This window comes from Bidens hawaiensis, unplaced genomic scaffold, assembly GCF_021521415.1.
Source record: "Bidens hawaiensis isolate Kalapana, Puna unplaced genomic scaffold, B.hawaiensis_p1.1 tig00004685_1, whole genome shotgun sequence".
NCBI lineage: Eukaryota > Viridiplantae > Streptophyta > Magnoliopsida > Asterales > Asteraceae > Bidens > Bidens hawaiensis.
Genome location: NW_027491287.1, coordinates 1020916 through 1034148, shown reverse-complemented (window position 1 = coordinate 1034148; position 13233 = coordinate 1020916). Strand labels below are relative to the sequence as shown.

Below are 13233 nucleotides of genomic sequence, written 5' to 3'. Positions count from 1 at the left end.
TTATTATTATTATTATTTGATACTTTCTAATCCAGTCGCCTGAGTCACTTGAAGATCTGACGGAATAGGAATTCTTGAGTCTTCGTTTAGTATAATATATACTATACGATGGATATGATGTCGTCAGGTGAGACTTTGATTCCGATTTTTATTTCCCAAGTTAAAGTTAGTTAGTTAGTTGACGTGTTTTTACGACAATTTTACCCCTCTTAACCCTTTTTAGCATCTTTCAAATGAGATTGGAGGCTATTTAGTTTTTGAAGCACCTAATTTAACACCAAAAAATGTGTCGGTGGGAATACTTAAAAGTTAAAACTTTAGATATTCGAAAAATTAAACTGATAAAAAATAACCGAAAAGAATCTGAGGGACGACCAAAACGAAACATAAAAAAACAAAATCGAACCGAAACGAATCCGATCAAAACGAAACAAAAAACTGAAAAAATCAAAACCGAAACAAAAAAATGACCAAAATGAATGAAAAAACGAAAAATTCGAAACCAAACTGAAAAGAAACCGAAAGAACCTATCAAAACGAAACATAAAGATCGAAACCGAACCAATACCGACTAAAATGAAACAAAAAACAACAACCGAGCTTAAATGAAACCAAAAAACCGACCAAAACGAAAATAATCGAAAGCAAACTGAAACAAAACTCAAAAACCGATAAAAACGAAACATAAAGATCGAAACCAAAACAAAAAAAAAAGAAAAATAAACAACCGAACTAAAACGAAACCGAAAAATTGACCAAAACAAAACTAGAAAACTGAAACTGAAAATACCTTTCAACTTATAAAAATAAACCATTGAAACTGTAAATGTGGTCGTTGAAAAACTATTTTGTTGATGACGAAATTTAAATGTTAAAGTTAGAAATATGAAAATTAAAAATTTTAATAAAATATGGGTAGAATGGTCATTTTTTGAGTTGTTTTAAATGAAAAGAACATATTTGATATTTTAACTAGTTTATAGGATATATGATATTTAAAGTCTTGATTGGATATACTCACAATTTGTAGGAATATATACGAAATTGTCCCTTGAAATTCTATATCCTTTCTCTTGATGTGTTTGTGTTTGTTTTGGTTCACAAATGAATATTATAACTGAAATTTGAATTTAATTGTACCAAATTTCTATGCTTCCAACATGTGAATGGATTTCACCCAAATTAAATGGTTATGTATCTGGCTCTGGTTTCGCTTTTGGTGTCCGTTTCATGTTTGACGCTGGTTACGCCTCCTGCTCAGGTTACTTGTTAATTTATCTAAATATTAAACACCAGGTTAGTGACCCGTGTAATACACGGGTTGAATAATATATATTATTAAGTCTTAAAGTATGAATTATATTTATTATGTTAAGTGCCCTCACATTTTTAGTCATTATAACAATCATGTTTAAGGGATTAGTGTAAGTTAGGCTCTTAGCTAGGCAAATTCATTTGGCTCTCAAGCTCGATATAAGACTAGGGGCAGACCTAGTATGTGGAGAAGGGGGGCGGCCGCCCACCTTAATTTAATCTTCTTTAAGTATATATGTGATTTATTGATACCGCCTCCCATGAATTTTGACACCGCCCTCCATAAAACGGGACTACTAGAGGATCTGGGTTAAAACTGAAGGCAAAAATATAACATTTTAATTTTTTTCCGGCCGGTTAATGTCTACAATAAGGGCCTGCAAGTTCTGTTTGGTGAACATAAGAAAGAGATGAAAAAGAAAGATGAAGTTGATTTATTACTTTTATTTTATTTTCATTTAATAAATGTACATTCTGAATCCTATTACTAAAGGTTTGAAAAACACATTAAGGTCCTTTAGTTTTTATAGTTTACACTTTATAACCATTAAAATGGTAAGATTTAAAACTTATGGTTCTGTTTAACTTTTGATTTATTTATATATTCATATGTTAATTTAATTCAATAATTTTTGGTTTATAAAGTATCTGGCTCTGGTTTCGCTTTTGGTGTCCGTTTCATGTTTGACGCTGGTTACGCCTCCTGCTCAGGTTACTTGTTAATTTATCTAAATATTAAACACCAGGTTAGTGACCCGTGTAATACACGGGTTGAATAATATATATTATTAAGTCTTAAAGTATGAATTATATTTATTATGTTAAGTGCCCTCACATTTTTAGTCATTATAACAATCATGTTTAAGGGATTAGTGTAAGTTAGGCTCTTAGCTAGGCAAATTCATTTGGCTCTCAAGCTCGATATAAGACTAGGGGCAGACCTAGTATGTGGAGAAGGGGGGCGGCCGCCCACCTTAATTTAATCTTCTTTAAGTATATATGTGATTTATTGATACCGCCTCCCATGAATTTTGACACCGCCCTCCATAAAACGGGACTACTAGAGGATCTGGGTTAAAACTGAAGGCAAAAATATAACATTTTAATTTTTTTCCGGCCGGTTAATGTCTACAATAAGGGCCTGCAAGTTCTGTTTGGTGAACATAAGAAAGAGATGAAAAAGAAAGATGAAGTTGATTTATTACTTTTATTTTATTTTCATTTAATAAATGTACATTCTGAATCCTATTACTAAAGGTTTGAAAAACACATTAAGGTCCTTTAGTTTTTATAGTTTACACTTTATAACCATTAAAATGGTAAGATTTAAAACTTATGGTTCTGTTTAACTTTTGATTTATTTATATATTCATATGTTAATTTAATTCAATAATTTTTGGTTTATAAAGTTAAATGTTCATATGTTAATTTAATTCAATAATTTTTGGTTTATAAAGTTGTATCTTACTGAATTAATTTGCAGCTTTATTTAATATATAACTTTGTAGTTTATAAAGTTAAATGTTATAAATATTTTATTCAATTTTATTATTTCATTTGAAAAGGTATATCTTAAGAAAAACCAAGACAATTTAAACAAATTAATATTCAACTTACATGTGTTGGTGTGTATTTGTTGAGTAATAATTTATAGAATTAGTTGTATATACGTGTTAAGAGTAATGTACGGATATTGTATTTTTGTTATTGATATCTAATGACGGTTGATATAGTTTTGTAATAAAATTGAAATTTAGTTTAGCTTTATTATTTTAAAAAATTACTTGATCCGACCCGACTCGAAATTGGCTTGCCATTATGCAATAAGCAACCGGCTCTGGAAAAAATCCCGCCCCTCATAAAATAAATTTCTAGGTCCGCCACTGTATACGATATGAAACTGAAATTGAGATAGTTAACTTTCATACTCTTTTTAGTTTTTACAAGAATTTTACCAAGCTGAACGACGATTTGAATCTAACTGCTACATATTTGCAAGCAACAAAGAAGCTAAACCCAAAAACCTGAATCAGACTGCAAAATAGGCTATCCTGGATTGTGTACCTCATCCAAACCTTTAGGACTGTTAGGTTGTTAATGTCTCATGTGCATGTGCAGAAAATGCAATTGACTTTGGTCCAGGATACAACAACTGATGTGTGTGCATAAGCGTTACAGTTTTATGTGCCACAAGTATCTTGTAACAACATTAATTTTGTCATTCCAGTGTGGGCTCTGTATCATTAAACCTAGAGTCTATTAATATCCCAAGTCTAAACATCTTCTGTCTAATATTCCACTGCAAGCTAAGGCTGGGAAACGACCTGTAGCTTGGACTGTAGCACGGAAACGTGAAAGACAGTGGAGTCCCCATCCCGGGGACGGCGTGAGGACGGGTACGCCGGGAAAATGTCACCAAAACGTTTCCCGACCGCTTCTGAAAATGAAACGTTTCCTTAAAATTAGGGATTTTTGATTAATTTTTCAAATTCCTAAAATAGTTTATAAATAAATGATAATGATAATATTAGACGGTGACGGCAGGGATTAAAGTAAAAAGAACCGTCCATACTCCATATATCTTCTCATTACTAATTCTCAAATTCACGATTAGATCAGTCCATACTCCATAATCTTCTCATTATCAATTCTGGAAGTAATTCTTTGTTTATCAATATTCAATTATTAATCACTTCATCATTTGTTAATCACTCCCCGTACGTATTCTGGTCCCGTACCCGTTCCCGTGCTACTTAGGTGCTGTTGTGGTGATTGTTGTAGCAATGGTGGCTGTTGCGGTGGCGTAAAGAAGAAGATTTCCGACGGAAAGCTGTAAAGAAAGGATAAAAGAAACCTGTAAAGAAGAGATGTTTGGACGAAGCGGCATCCGCTATGTCTTGGTGGTTGTTTGTATATATGAATTATGAGTTACAAGGATATATATAAATAACATAATCATTAAACTTGGAGTTTATGCATATCATCACGAGTCTAATCATATTCTGTCTATTATTTTTTGTTTCACTTCTCAGGGTATAACATCAAAGATCTTATTCAAGAAGCACAAATTCGGTGGTTGAGGCCCGGAGAGGTATTCTTCATACTGCAGAATTACGAGGAAACACAGCTTTGCCATGAGCTTCCACAAAAGCCACCTAGTAAAACTCTTTATTTTTACCTTATTTTTACAAAGATGTACATCTATTACAATAGTTTTCTGATTTCTATGTTATCATTTTGATTGAATGCTTTTACAGGTGGTTCTTTGTTTCTGTTTAACAAGAGGGTCCTTAGGTATTTTCGTAAAGATGGGCATAATTGGAGGAGAAAAAAGGATGGAAGAACCGTTGTGGAAGCGCATGAACGTCTAAAGGTTTTTCCATTCTTCTGTTTGATGCATGGTTATTATTCTTTTGACCAGAAGTCAAATGTAGGTTTATTGGAGAATTGAGATTTGAATCTTTCTCAAGCTCTAAATTTATAGTCCCCAACTTTGTTGAAGTATATTTAACATGCTAGATCTGTTTTTGTGGGAAAAAAATCAACTTTTATAAGAAACTTGGTGCCATTTGGTCTCAGTGCACCTATAAAGCTACATCTGTGTATATCATACAGGATTTGATTAAAACATAATGACATGATGTGTAATTTGGCCATTTTACATTTGCTTTGGCATAGGTTGGAAATGCTGAAGCTTTAAATTGTTATTATGCACACGGTGAGCAAAATCCAAGCTTCCAAAGGCGTTGTTACTGGATGTTGGATCAGTGAGTGTCTTTCATCTCTTTGTGGGATTGCTTGTATTACATCTGGCAACTTAGTTTTACAAACAGTTTCGTCCTCATTGTTCGATCTTAATATATTGGTGACAGGGGAATGGATCATATTGTACTTGTCCATTACAGAGATATAGGCATACGCATGGCAAGTGGGCATAGTTCTGGATCCATTTCAACATTCTCTTCAGGGTCTTCTACTATTACTCAGGGTTCAAACTCTGATGCTTCTCAGTTTACTCAATCTGCTGCTGCTTTTAGTCAATTTCCGGAACTTTGTGACAGCAAATTGAGTTCCAGTTATACAGAAGTTAGTTCAAATGTAGTTGCTAGGTCTTATGTGGCAGGTCCTTTGGGTTTAACACAAGAATTTGAGAAAATTGGCGGTTCGCCTGATCTTGAAATTAATCAAGCATCGAGAAGAATGAAAGAAGAGTTGTATATAAATGAGGATAGCTTGAAAGATACTAGTGCATTTGATATATTTGATATAGATTTGTCTCAAAGTATACAGGACTTTTACTCGACTCTAGAATCACGTTCTAGTTTACAAGAGCAGGAGTTCTTCCTGAAACTATCTAAGGTAATATTCATTGAAACTATCTAAGGATTTCTTCCTGAGTTACCTTTGGTTCCCTTGATTATAAACCAACCCTTTTAGATTAGGGAGGCACTGTGGCAGGGAGCTCAGATTAAGCATATTAGACTGAATATGAAAAGGCTTGAAATATGAACATGCACGGGATATGAATAGAGTTTCATGATTATGTTATCTATATATATATATATATCCTGTAACTCTCATATTGAGATAATACAAAACAATATACAATTACCAAGTTTAACTAAGCATTTTGTAAATTTATATGGATGGAGGGTAAAATAGGGTAATCGATTTTGCATTACAAAATCACATCTATAAAAAAAGGAAACCCGCATATTTCTTTCATCTCTCTCCTATCTATTAGTTTTTTTTTTTATAAAATCAAATCTTTTCAGTCACAAGTTTTTTTCTTTGAATTCTTCCATGGTTAAAAACCTGATTTTTATGTAACTCATTGGTGAACAAGAAGAACTTGAACATCTGTGGAACATTTACATATACACGGGAAACACTTTATCTCAACTCTCACCAAATTAACTTTCTTATACATAGATTCCTTTTTCACATGTCCCAAACATATCTAAGAGATTAGTGGCATCTTCATCGCCCTATTCCCAATCAATGCAGGTCTCTTCTCATTCGCGGGATTATGATGTTTTACTTAGTTATAGAGGACAAGATACTAGGAGGACTTTGGTAGGCCATCTCTACACGGCTCTTCAACAACTAGGTATATCTACATACCTTGATATTGATGACCATGTATCCTCTTCGGAGGTCATCGAACAATCAGAAATTGCTGTCATCGTGTTCTCCAAAAACTATGCTGATTCATTAAGGTGCTTGGATCAACTTGCATATATTATGAAATGCAGAGAAGAGAGAGGGCAAACTAATCTGTCTGTATTCTATGACGTGGATCCATCTGAAGTGATAGATCAAGGACGAAAATACAAAGAAGCATTTCAAATACGTGAATTAGAGAACGAAAAAATAGTTGAATCTTGGAGAAAATCACTTACGGATGCTGCTTGCATTTCTGGATGGCAAGTCGATTGTCAACCTTTCGATGGGTGAGTTAATTGTTTGGCTTTATAGTTTTTATGTTTAAGATGCTTGTTCCTACATCACATGTATTATTGTTTGATACAAGCTTCTAAAGGAAAACTATACATGTATAATAATGCATACAACTATACTTGTGCTTAATGAAAATCCAATACAGTAATTAAATCTATATAATTTGGGAAGATCAAGAACAATTTGAAACGAAAACGGAAAAAAAATCTACTAGCTAATTGGAGAACACTAGTTCTATCTGAGTGAAGGGCTCTTTTTCGTATGTTAATACCTCTTTTGTCCATGGGAGCGTATGTTAAAAATTCTTTTGATTTCAATATTCAGGCAGGAGTCAAGGTGCATAGAAGAAATTGTTGACACAATTTCACGTAAGTTGCATCCGGTACTTTCAAGTTCCAATGAAGATCTGATCCTAACAGAGATTCACACACAAGATCAGAAATCATCCTCTTCCCAACCAGTCCGGGCCTCGTCTTCTCATTCTTGGGATTATGATGCTATTAGTTTTAGAGGAGAATAAACTCAAGTGACATTTGAAGACTATCTATATACAGCTGCTAAACAAGAAAGTAACTATGCATACAAGTATGATGCAACACTGAAGCACAGCACATCAATCATTTCATTACTTTTCAACGCAATTGAAGAATCAAAAATTGCTGTCATTGTGTTCTCCAATAACGATACTGACGCATTTCGTGATTGCAACATACCTAAAAATGATTATAAGCTGCTTTTTAAAGGGTATAAGGTAATATTGTTCCTTTGATTAACATATAAAAGTAGTGGATCCTGAGTTACAAATGTGACTAACTTACCCCGTTTCTTTATTATAGACACGGCATTAAATATTGCTATAGATTTACAATTTTCAAACTGTAGTTAACGGTGGACTAAACTCAGTTTCTACATACCATAAAACTGTTGCTTAATCAGTTTCTACTTTTTAATAAGTTACATATCAATCCAGCAAAGTTCAGCAAGCAATCTGTTAGTTACAAGTTATCTTTATTAATTGATCATAATTTCCCAAATGAAACTACATCCATTTGGATCGAACAGCCCAATGTACATCGGACAGTCTTTTAAAACTAATGTTCTAACAAATTTGTAACATGTAACTTATGGAAAAGCGCACTCTCTCAGTCTCAATTTTTGTCCTGAATTTAGGTGTATATTAGGTGTAACTAGTTAAGTTATTCCATTTACCTATATCATGCTTCTCATAAACTAATATTAATTAATATCGTGGTAATTTGATGTTTGTATGGTTGTATGCATCAGTACTTATTGCATTTGAGCTGCATTGACCTCAGCTATGTGCATGGCATGGTCACTACACCTGATTTTGGTGGACTCCCTTGTGTTCAAGTGTTGAAACTCCATTATTGTAGCAGTTTGGAAGACATTCACCCATCACTTGGACATCATGCAAGTCTTGTGTACCTATCTGTACATCATTGTCATAAGCTTAAGATGATTCCAACCGTCACAGGGATGAAAAAGCTGAAGACTCTTGAAATCTTGGATTGTGATGCACTTCATGAGTTCCCAGAGATTCATGCAATTATTGATAGGTTTGCAAACATGTTTGCGATAGGGGTTAGTTGGATTAAAGTTATGCCATCATAAATCATACAATATTTTGTGCCAACTTCAAACTAGGGATGAGATCGGTTCCACACCCATACCCCATACAGGTACTGAAAGTACCCCCATTGAAAATCAGTAAAACTAGGTACCGAGTACCGTACCAAATTTTATGGTACGAGTACGCGTATGGGTATGGCTACTGATATTATTTCCGTAAGGTCCTACTTTGGTACCACATTTTTTTTCAAATCTCTACTGAACTTGTTATCGGTACTGGTACGAGTAACAAATAAGATGAATTGGCCAGTCCGGTTACCAATACGGGTAACAATATGCGACTAGTACCAAATTGGCTAAATTGGTACGGTTACTACAGTACTACTGGTATGGTATTGGCATACAATAAACTATAATACCAAAGCCGTAATACAACCGGAAGTAAAAGCAATAAACCATAACGTCAAACGGGTACTGAGTACTGAAATACTTGCTTGAAGATACGCACGGGTTGACCTTTCCAATAAAACTCTACATATTAAAAAAGCGGTTACCAAGTACCGAAATACCAGTAAGTACCAATTACCGAATTTCCAAAACCTTGGTGCCGATACCGGTACCGATACCGAATATGCGGGTACATGTAGGGGCATGTGTTCGGGTATGGGTATTCGGGGGGGGGGGGGGGAATCTCATCCCTACTTCAAGCATTTTCAAGATCTTGAATTTCATGGTTGTACATGACTTGAAAAGCTTCTAAAAGGTCTCTTTTATGTAGAATGCTGTTTAGAAGCGATTTCTTTACCTTACATGTTAAAACCATCTGTTGTTGGACATATTGTGGACTTTCCCTGTTTGTAACATGGATCAGGATATATAAAGTTGTGGACTGAAAGACGTCTTGCCTCCTATATTGTGAGTTGTATAACATACAAGATGCCACTTCTTTTGGTATTAATTTGTGCATTTGTAAGTCATATAACTCACAAGGTACTAGCTAGGGACTCATCTTATTTCATGACACGTGCCACGTCTTGTGTCAATTTGCGCATTTGCTAATTATTGTTGGTTTGTTGTATGTCCAACATATACAGGCATTGGTCAATATTTACTGCAGACACCATTGCCGAATTTTCACCTGGATCGTCATCATGGACCTCTTCTTACTCTCTTCCTGCCGTTTATTCTCAGTGGTGGAATCATGATGTATTCCTTAGTTTGATAGGAGAATATGATTCCAAGGCATTTGTGGATCATCTTTACTCAACTTTTATACAACAAGGAATCCATGTTTACAAGCCTGATAAAACACCCTCTCCTGGTGATTCGATTGGTATGTCTTTCAAGAATGCCATTGAAGAATCACAAATTGTCATCATCATATTCACAACAAACTATGCTGGATCTTCACGGTGCTTGGATGAACTTACATATATTATGAGATGCATTGATATGAGAGGCTTAAATGTTATGCCCATATTCTATGACGTGTCTTCATCAGATGTACAGAAACAAAGCGGGGCATTCGGGAAAGAATTTGACAAACAAGAGTTAGAGAACATGGCCAAAGTTGAATCATGGAGAAAAGCACTAAATGGCGTATGTAAACATTCTGGATGGTCCCTTAAGCACATTGCCAACAGGTAGTTTTCTACATCATATAATTAATATCCTATGCTTGGCATACATTAATTTGTACCCTGTAGAACATTGAACATGAGCTAAAGCGTTATGATAAACACATGTTTTTCAAAAAGCGGTGAAGTACAATTCTTTTTCTACCTCTTGTGTTTATATATGTAATTTTTTTTTGTTTGCATGTTAAACGCACAAAAAATTTGTTGTATTTTGTTAATTTGCACTTGTGAATATAATAGATAACTGCATAATATCATACGTGAGAGTTTGTGGAATCTAAAAGATAGTAAAATTGTTAAATGTGAATTGCGGTTTCATGTGAATGTAAGCATAAGCTAATTATCATCATGCATGTGATGTCCAGGAATGAGAGCAGATACATCAAAGATATTGTTGCTACAGTTTCACATAGATTGTTCTTCTTAAATTCAAAGGTCAGGAAAGACTTCATTGGAATAGGGCCTCGTTTAGAAAGTTTGACCTCAGAACTAGCAATTGGGCCAGATGATGTGCGTATGGTTGTAGTAGGGGGGATAGGGGGTTCCGGCAAGACTACTATTGCATCTTGTGTTTACATGGAGATCTCTCGTCAATTCGAAGGTTGTTGCTTTGTTGAAAATGTTCGGGACGAATCAAGCAAGTATGGTATCAAAAAGCTGCAACAAAAACTTTTATCAACAATCTTGAAGAAAGAAGTGGACGTGCGAAGTGATGAAGAAGGAAAACACATGATACAAAGCATGTTATGCCATAGAAAGGTTTTAATTGTCCTTGATGATGTCAATGACCCTCGCCAGCTAGAGTTGTTAGCTGGGTCACATGAATGGTTTGGTGAAGGTAGCCGAATCATAATCACTAGCAGAGAAGGAAATGTGTTGTTGTCTAAGGTTGACGCGATCTATGATGTGAGTTTATTATCAAACGACGAAGCTATTAAGCTCTTTCGTAGACATGCATATCCGGAATATAATCTTGTAGACGAAGGTAAATGGAGGCCATCAAGCTCCTTTGTAGAAGCTTATGATACACTTTCACAAGATGTGATTTCTTTTGCATATGGGCTTCCATTAACACTAAAAGTTTTGGGTTCTTTTCTATATGAGAAAGGCAAAGATGAATGGGAAGGTACATTAGCCAAATTAAGAGATGTCTCAAATCCAAGAATAATTGATAAGCTAAAGATAAGTTATGATGGACTTCAACCCGATGAGAAAGAATTATTCTTGGATATCGCATGTTTCTTCAAGGGTGCATTTGTTGATTCATTAAGGACATTGCTTAATGCTTTTCATTTTCACCCTTTTAAAAGGGTGAATGTGTTGGTAAAAAGGGGTCTTATAAGTATTACAAATGGTATGTTTGATATGCATGACTTGATAGAAGAAATGGCTCACCACATTGTTAGAGAGGGACACCCTACTCATCCTCAAAAGCATAGTAGAGTTTGGCAGTGGATTGATGTTGCAAACATTTGTGCTACCGACACAAAAGAGGTAATTCTATTGCTTCAAAGTAATCTTAACTCAATCTTCGATTCTTCACATAACTCGGTTTCTTTTGTTCCTAGATACTTAATAGATCTTGCATATCTATTGGAATACGATTTAGTGGCCAAAATGCACTCTGATTCATTATTTTCGTTTATTGCAGGAATTTAACAAGATTCAAGCACTATATGCTCCCAATTATGATGCTCCATCAAATCTTCTCAAAGTTGTTGCAAACATGAAGCATCTTCAGTTGCTTAGTGTGCGTCAACATGTCAAAGAAGTAGTAGAAGAGCCTCTATTTCTTTCAAATGAGCTGCGATGGATATCTTGGGAAAATTATCCTGCAAGTTCGTTTCCAACAAGTTTTCAACCAGAACTGCTTTTCAGTCTGATATTGAGAAATGGATTGCAAAGAGTACTTTGGAAGAGCTTTAAGGTAATTTTTAATTTATGCAATAGGTAAATTCTAGTTATATATATATATATATATGATATCATTTTACAAAGTATATAGCCCAAATGTTTTTCGTTTATACAACTGCTTTGGTTGGTCTTTTACATAACATATATATAATAATTCCAAGCACAAATTCCTAGTTTGACTACATTGTTTTAAGTTTTTACTCTCATATCTTATTTTCCTTTTTAACAAATCCGAAATCATGATTTATATAGAAAAAATCTTCTTATATTAGTTAGTATGTGTGTATGCTCTACTTTCCCGTCTCCCATGAACTGTGCCGTTTATTTGTTTACCAAATTGACTTGCGATTACTTGAATGTTACAGCATTTACCAAGATTAAAAGTGCTCGACCTCCATGGTTCAAAAAACCTAGACACAACACCTGATTTCGGTGGACTCCCAAATCTTGAAAGATTAGTACTATCTGGTTGTAGCAGTTTAAAAGAAATTGACCGATCGACCGGATACCATGAAAGGCTTGTTTACTTGAATTTGGACAGTTGTGAAAAGCTTGAGACGTTTCCACCGGTTCTTTGGATGCCAAAGTTAGAAACTCTTATACTCTCCAAGTGCTCTAGTCTTTTAAAGTTCCCAGAGATCAAACGGACCATGAACGGATTGAAATATCTTTATATGGATTATAGTGGGATAGATGTTTTACCCTCAACAGTTGGACGGTATTGCATCAATCTAGTTTTCATAAATCTGATTGGTTGTGATAAGCTAGAGAGAATTGAAGGCAACTTTCAACTATTTAAACAAAGATGTGTGATATTGGTTAATGCACATAACATGAAGAACTAGCATATGATTGATTTTGTTCCGAATGTTGTTTACAAGAACTAGTATATGATCTATGTGGTGTATAGCATATGGTTAAATCCTAAGTAGTATAAAAATAATTTGACATTGTTACATTCTAGTCTCTTGCAACTCTGATACGTTGAGTGTCACATACTTAAATTGGTGATCTTCAAATTATCGGGTTTAAATTATACGTTAGCCGCCATCAAGTGCTGTGTAATCATATAGGAACTGAACTCGAACGATTATGTAACAGAACCACCTACCACCATTTTCACGATTGCGGTATGAAGCCATGTTTAGTCAAACTCGAAATTAGAACGTAAATACAATATGATCAGTTAATTTTGACATGTCGACCTTAGGAGTGTTTAAAAACCGTTGAAGCCGAGTGGACCATCCATATCGATTCAAGTCGGTTGGTTTGAGGTCCAAACCGTTCATTTTTCGTTGCTTAACGCTTTAATGGTTTG

The 13233-nt window shown here is 34.6% G+C and overlaps 3 protein-coding genes across 3 annotated transcripts; all 3 read left to right on the top strand.

The window, feature by feature from the left end:
* Positions 1 to 56: 56 nt before the first annotated feature.
* Positions 57 to 5697, top strand: LOC143627499 (uncharacterized). Its single transcript, XM_077097297.1, has 5 exons — positions 57 to 127; positions 4347 to 4472; positions 4572 to 4687; positions 4993 to 5081; positions 5187 to 5697. The coding sequence occupies exons 1-5, from the start codon at positions 109 to 111 to the stop codon at positions 5695 to 5697; spliced, it is 861 nt and encodes a 286-aa protein (XP_076953412.1). The 5' UTR covers positions 57 to 108.
* Positions 5698 to 6237: 540 nt separating this feature from the next.
* Positions 6238 to 7301, top strand: LOC143627630 (TMV resistance protein N-like). Its single transcript, XM_077097410.1, has 2 exons — positions 6238 to 6767; positions 7099 to 7301. Exons 1-2 carry the CDS (start codon positions 6316 to 6318, stop codon positions 7292 to 7294), a joined length of 648 nt encoding a protein of 215 aa, XP_076953525.1. The 5' UTR covers positions 6238 to 6315; the 3' UTR covers positions 7295 to 7301.
* Positions 7301 to 12951, top strand: LOC143627629 (disease resistance protein Roq1-like). The gene is made up of 6 exons (XM_077097408.1): positions 7301 to 7525; positions 8059 to 8351; positions 9459 to 10007; positions 10367 to 11495; positions 11653 to 11928; positions 12281 to 12951. Exons 2-6 carry the CDS (start codon positions 8104 to 8106, stop codon positions 12758 to 12760), a joined length of 2682 nt encoding a protein of 893 aa, XP_076953523.1. The 5' UTR covers positions 7301 to 7525; positions 8059 to 8103; the 3' UTR covers positions 12761 to 12951.
* The last annotated feature ends 282 nt before the right edge of the window (positions 12952 to 13233 follow it).

Excerpts from the sequence above, each read along its gene's own strand:
- LOC143627499 (XM_077097297.1), top strand. Across the intron at positions 4,473-4,571 it reads GCTTCCACAAAAGCCACCTA|GTGGTTCTTTGTTTCTGTTT; the intron begins GTAAAACTCTTT and ends ATGCTTTTACAG. Across the intron at positions 5,082-5,186 it reads TGTTACTGGATGTTGGATCA|GGGAATGGATCATATTGTAC; the intron begins GTGAGTGTCTTT and ends TATTGGTGACAG.
- LOC143627630 (XM_077097410.1), top strand. The coding sequence starts at position 6,316 with ATGCAGGTCTCTTCTCATTCGCGGGATTATGATGTTTTACTTAGTTAT. Across the intron at positions 6,768-7,098 it reads GATTGTCAACCTTTCGATGG|GCAGGAGTCAAGGTGCATAG; the intron begins GTGAGTTAATTG and ends TTCAATATTCAG.
- LOC143627629 (XM_077097408.1), top strand. The coding sequence starts at position 8,104 with ATGGTCACTACACCTGATTTTGGTGGACTCCCTTGTGTTCAAGTGTTG. Across the intron at positions 10,008-10,366 it reads CTTAAGCACATTGCCAACAG|GAATGAGAGCAGATACATCA; the intron begins GTAGTTTTCTAC and ends TGTGATGTCCAG. Across the intron at positions 11,496-11,652 it reads GTGCTACCGACACAAAAGAG|GAATTTAACAAGATTCAAGC; the intron begins GTAATTCTATTG and ends CGTTTATTGCAG.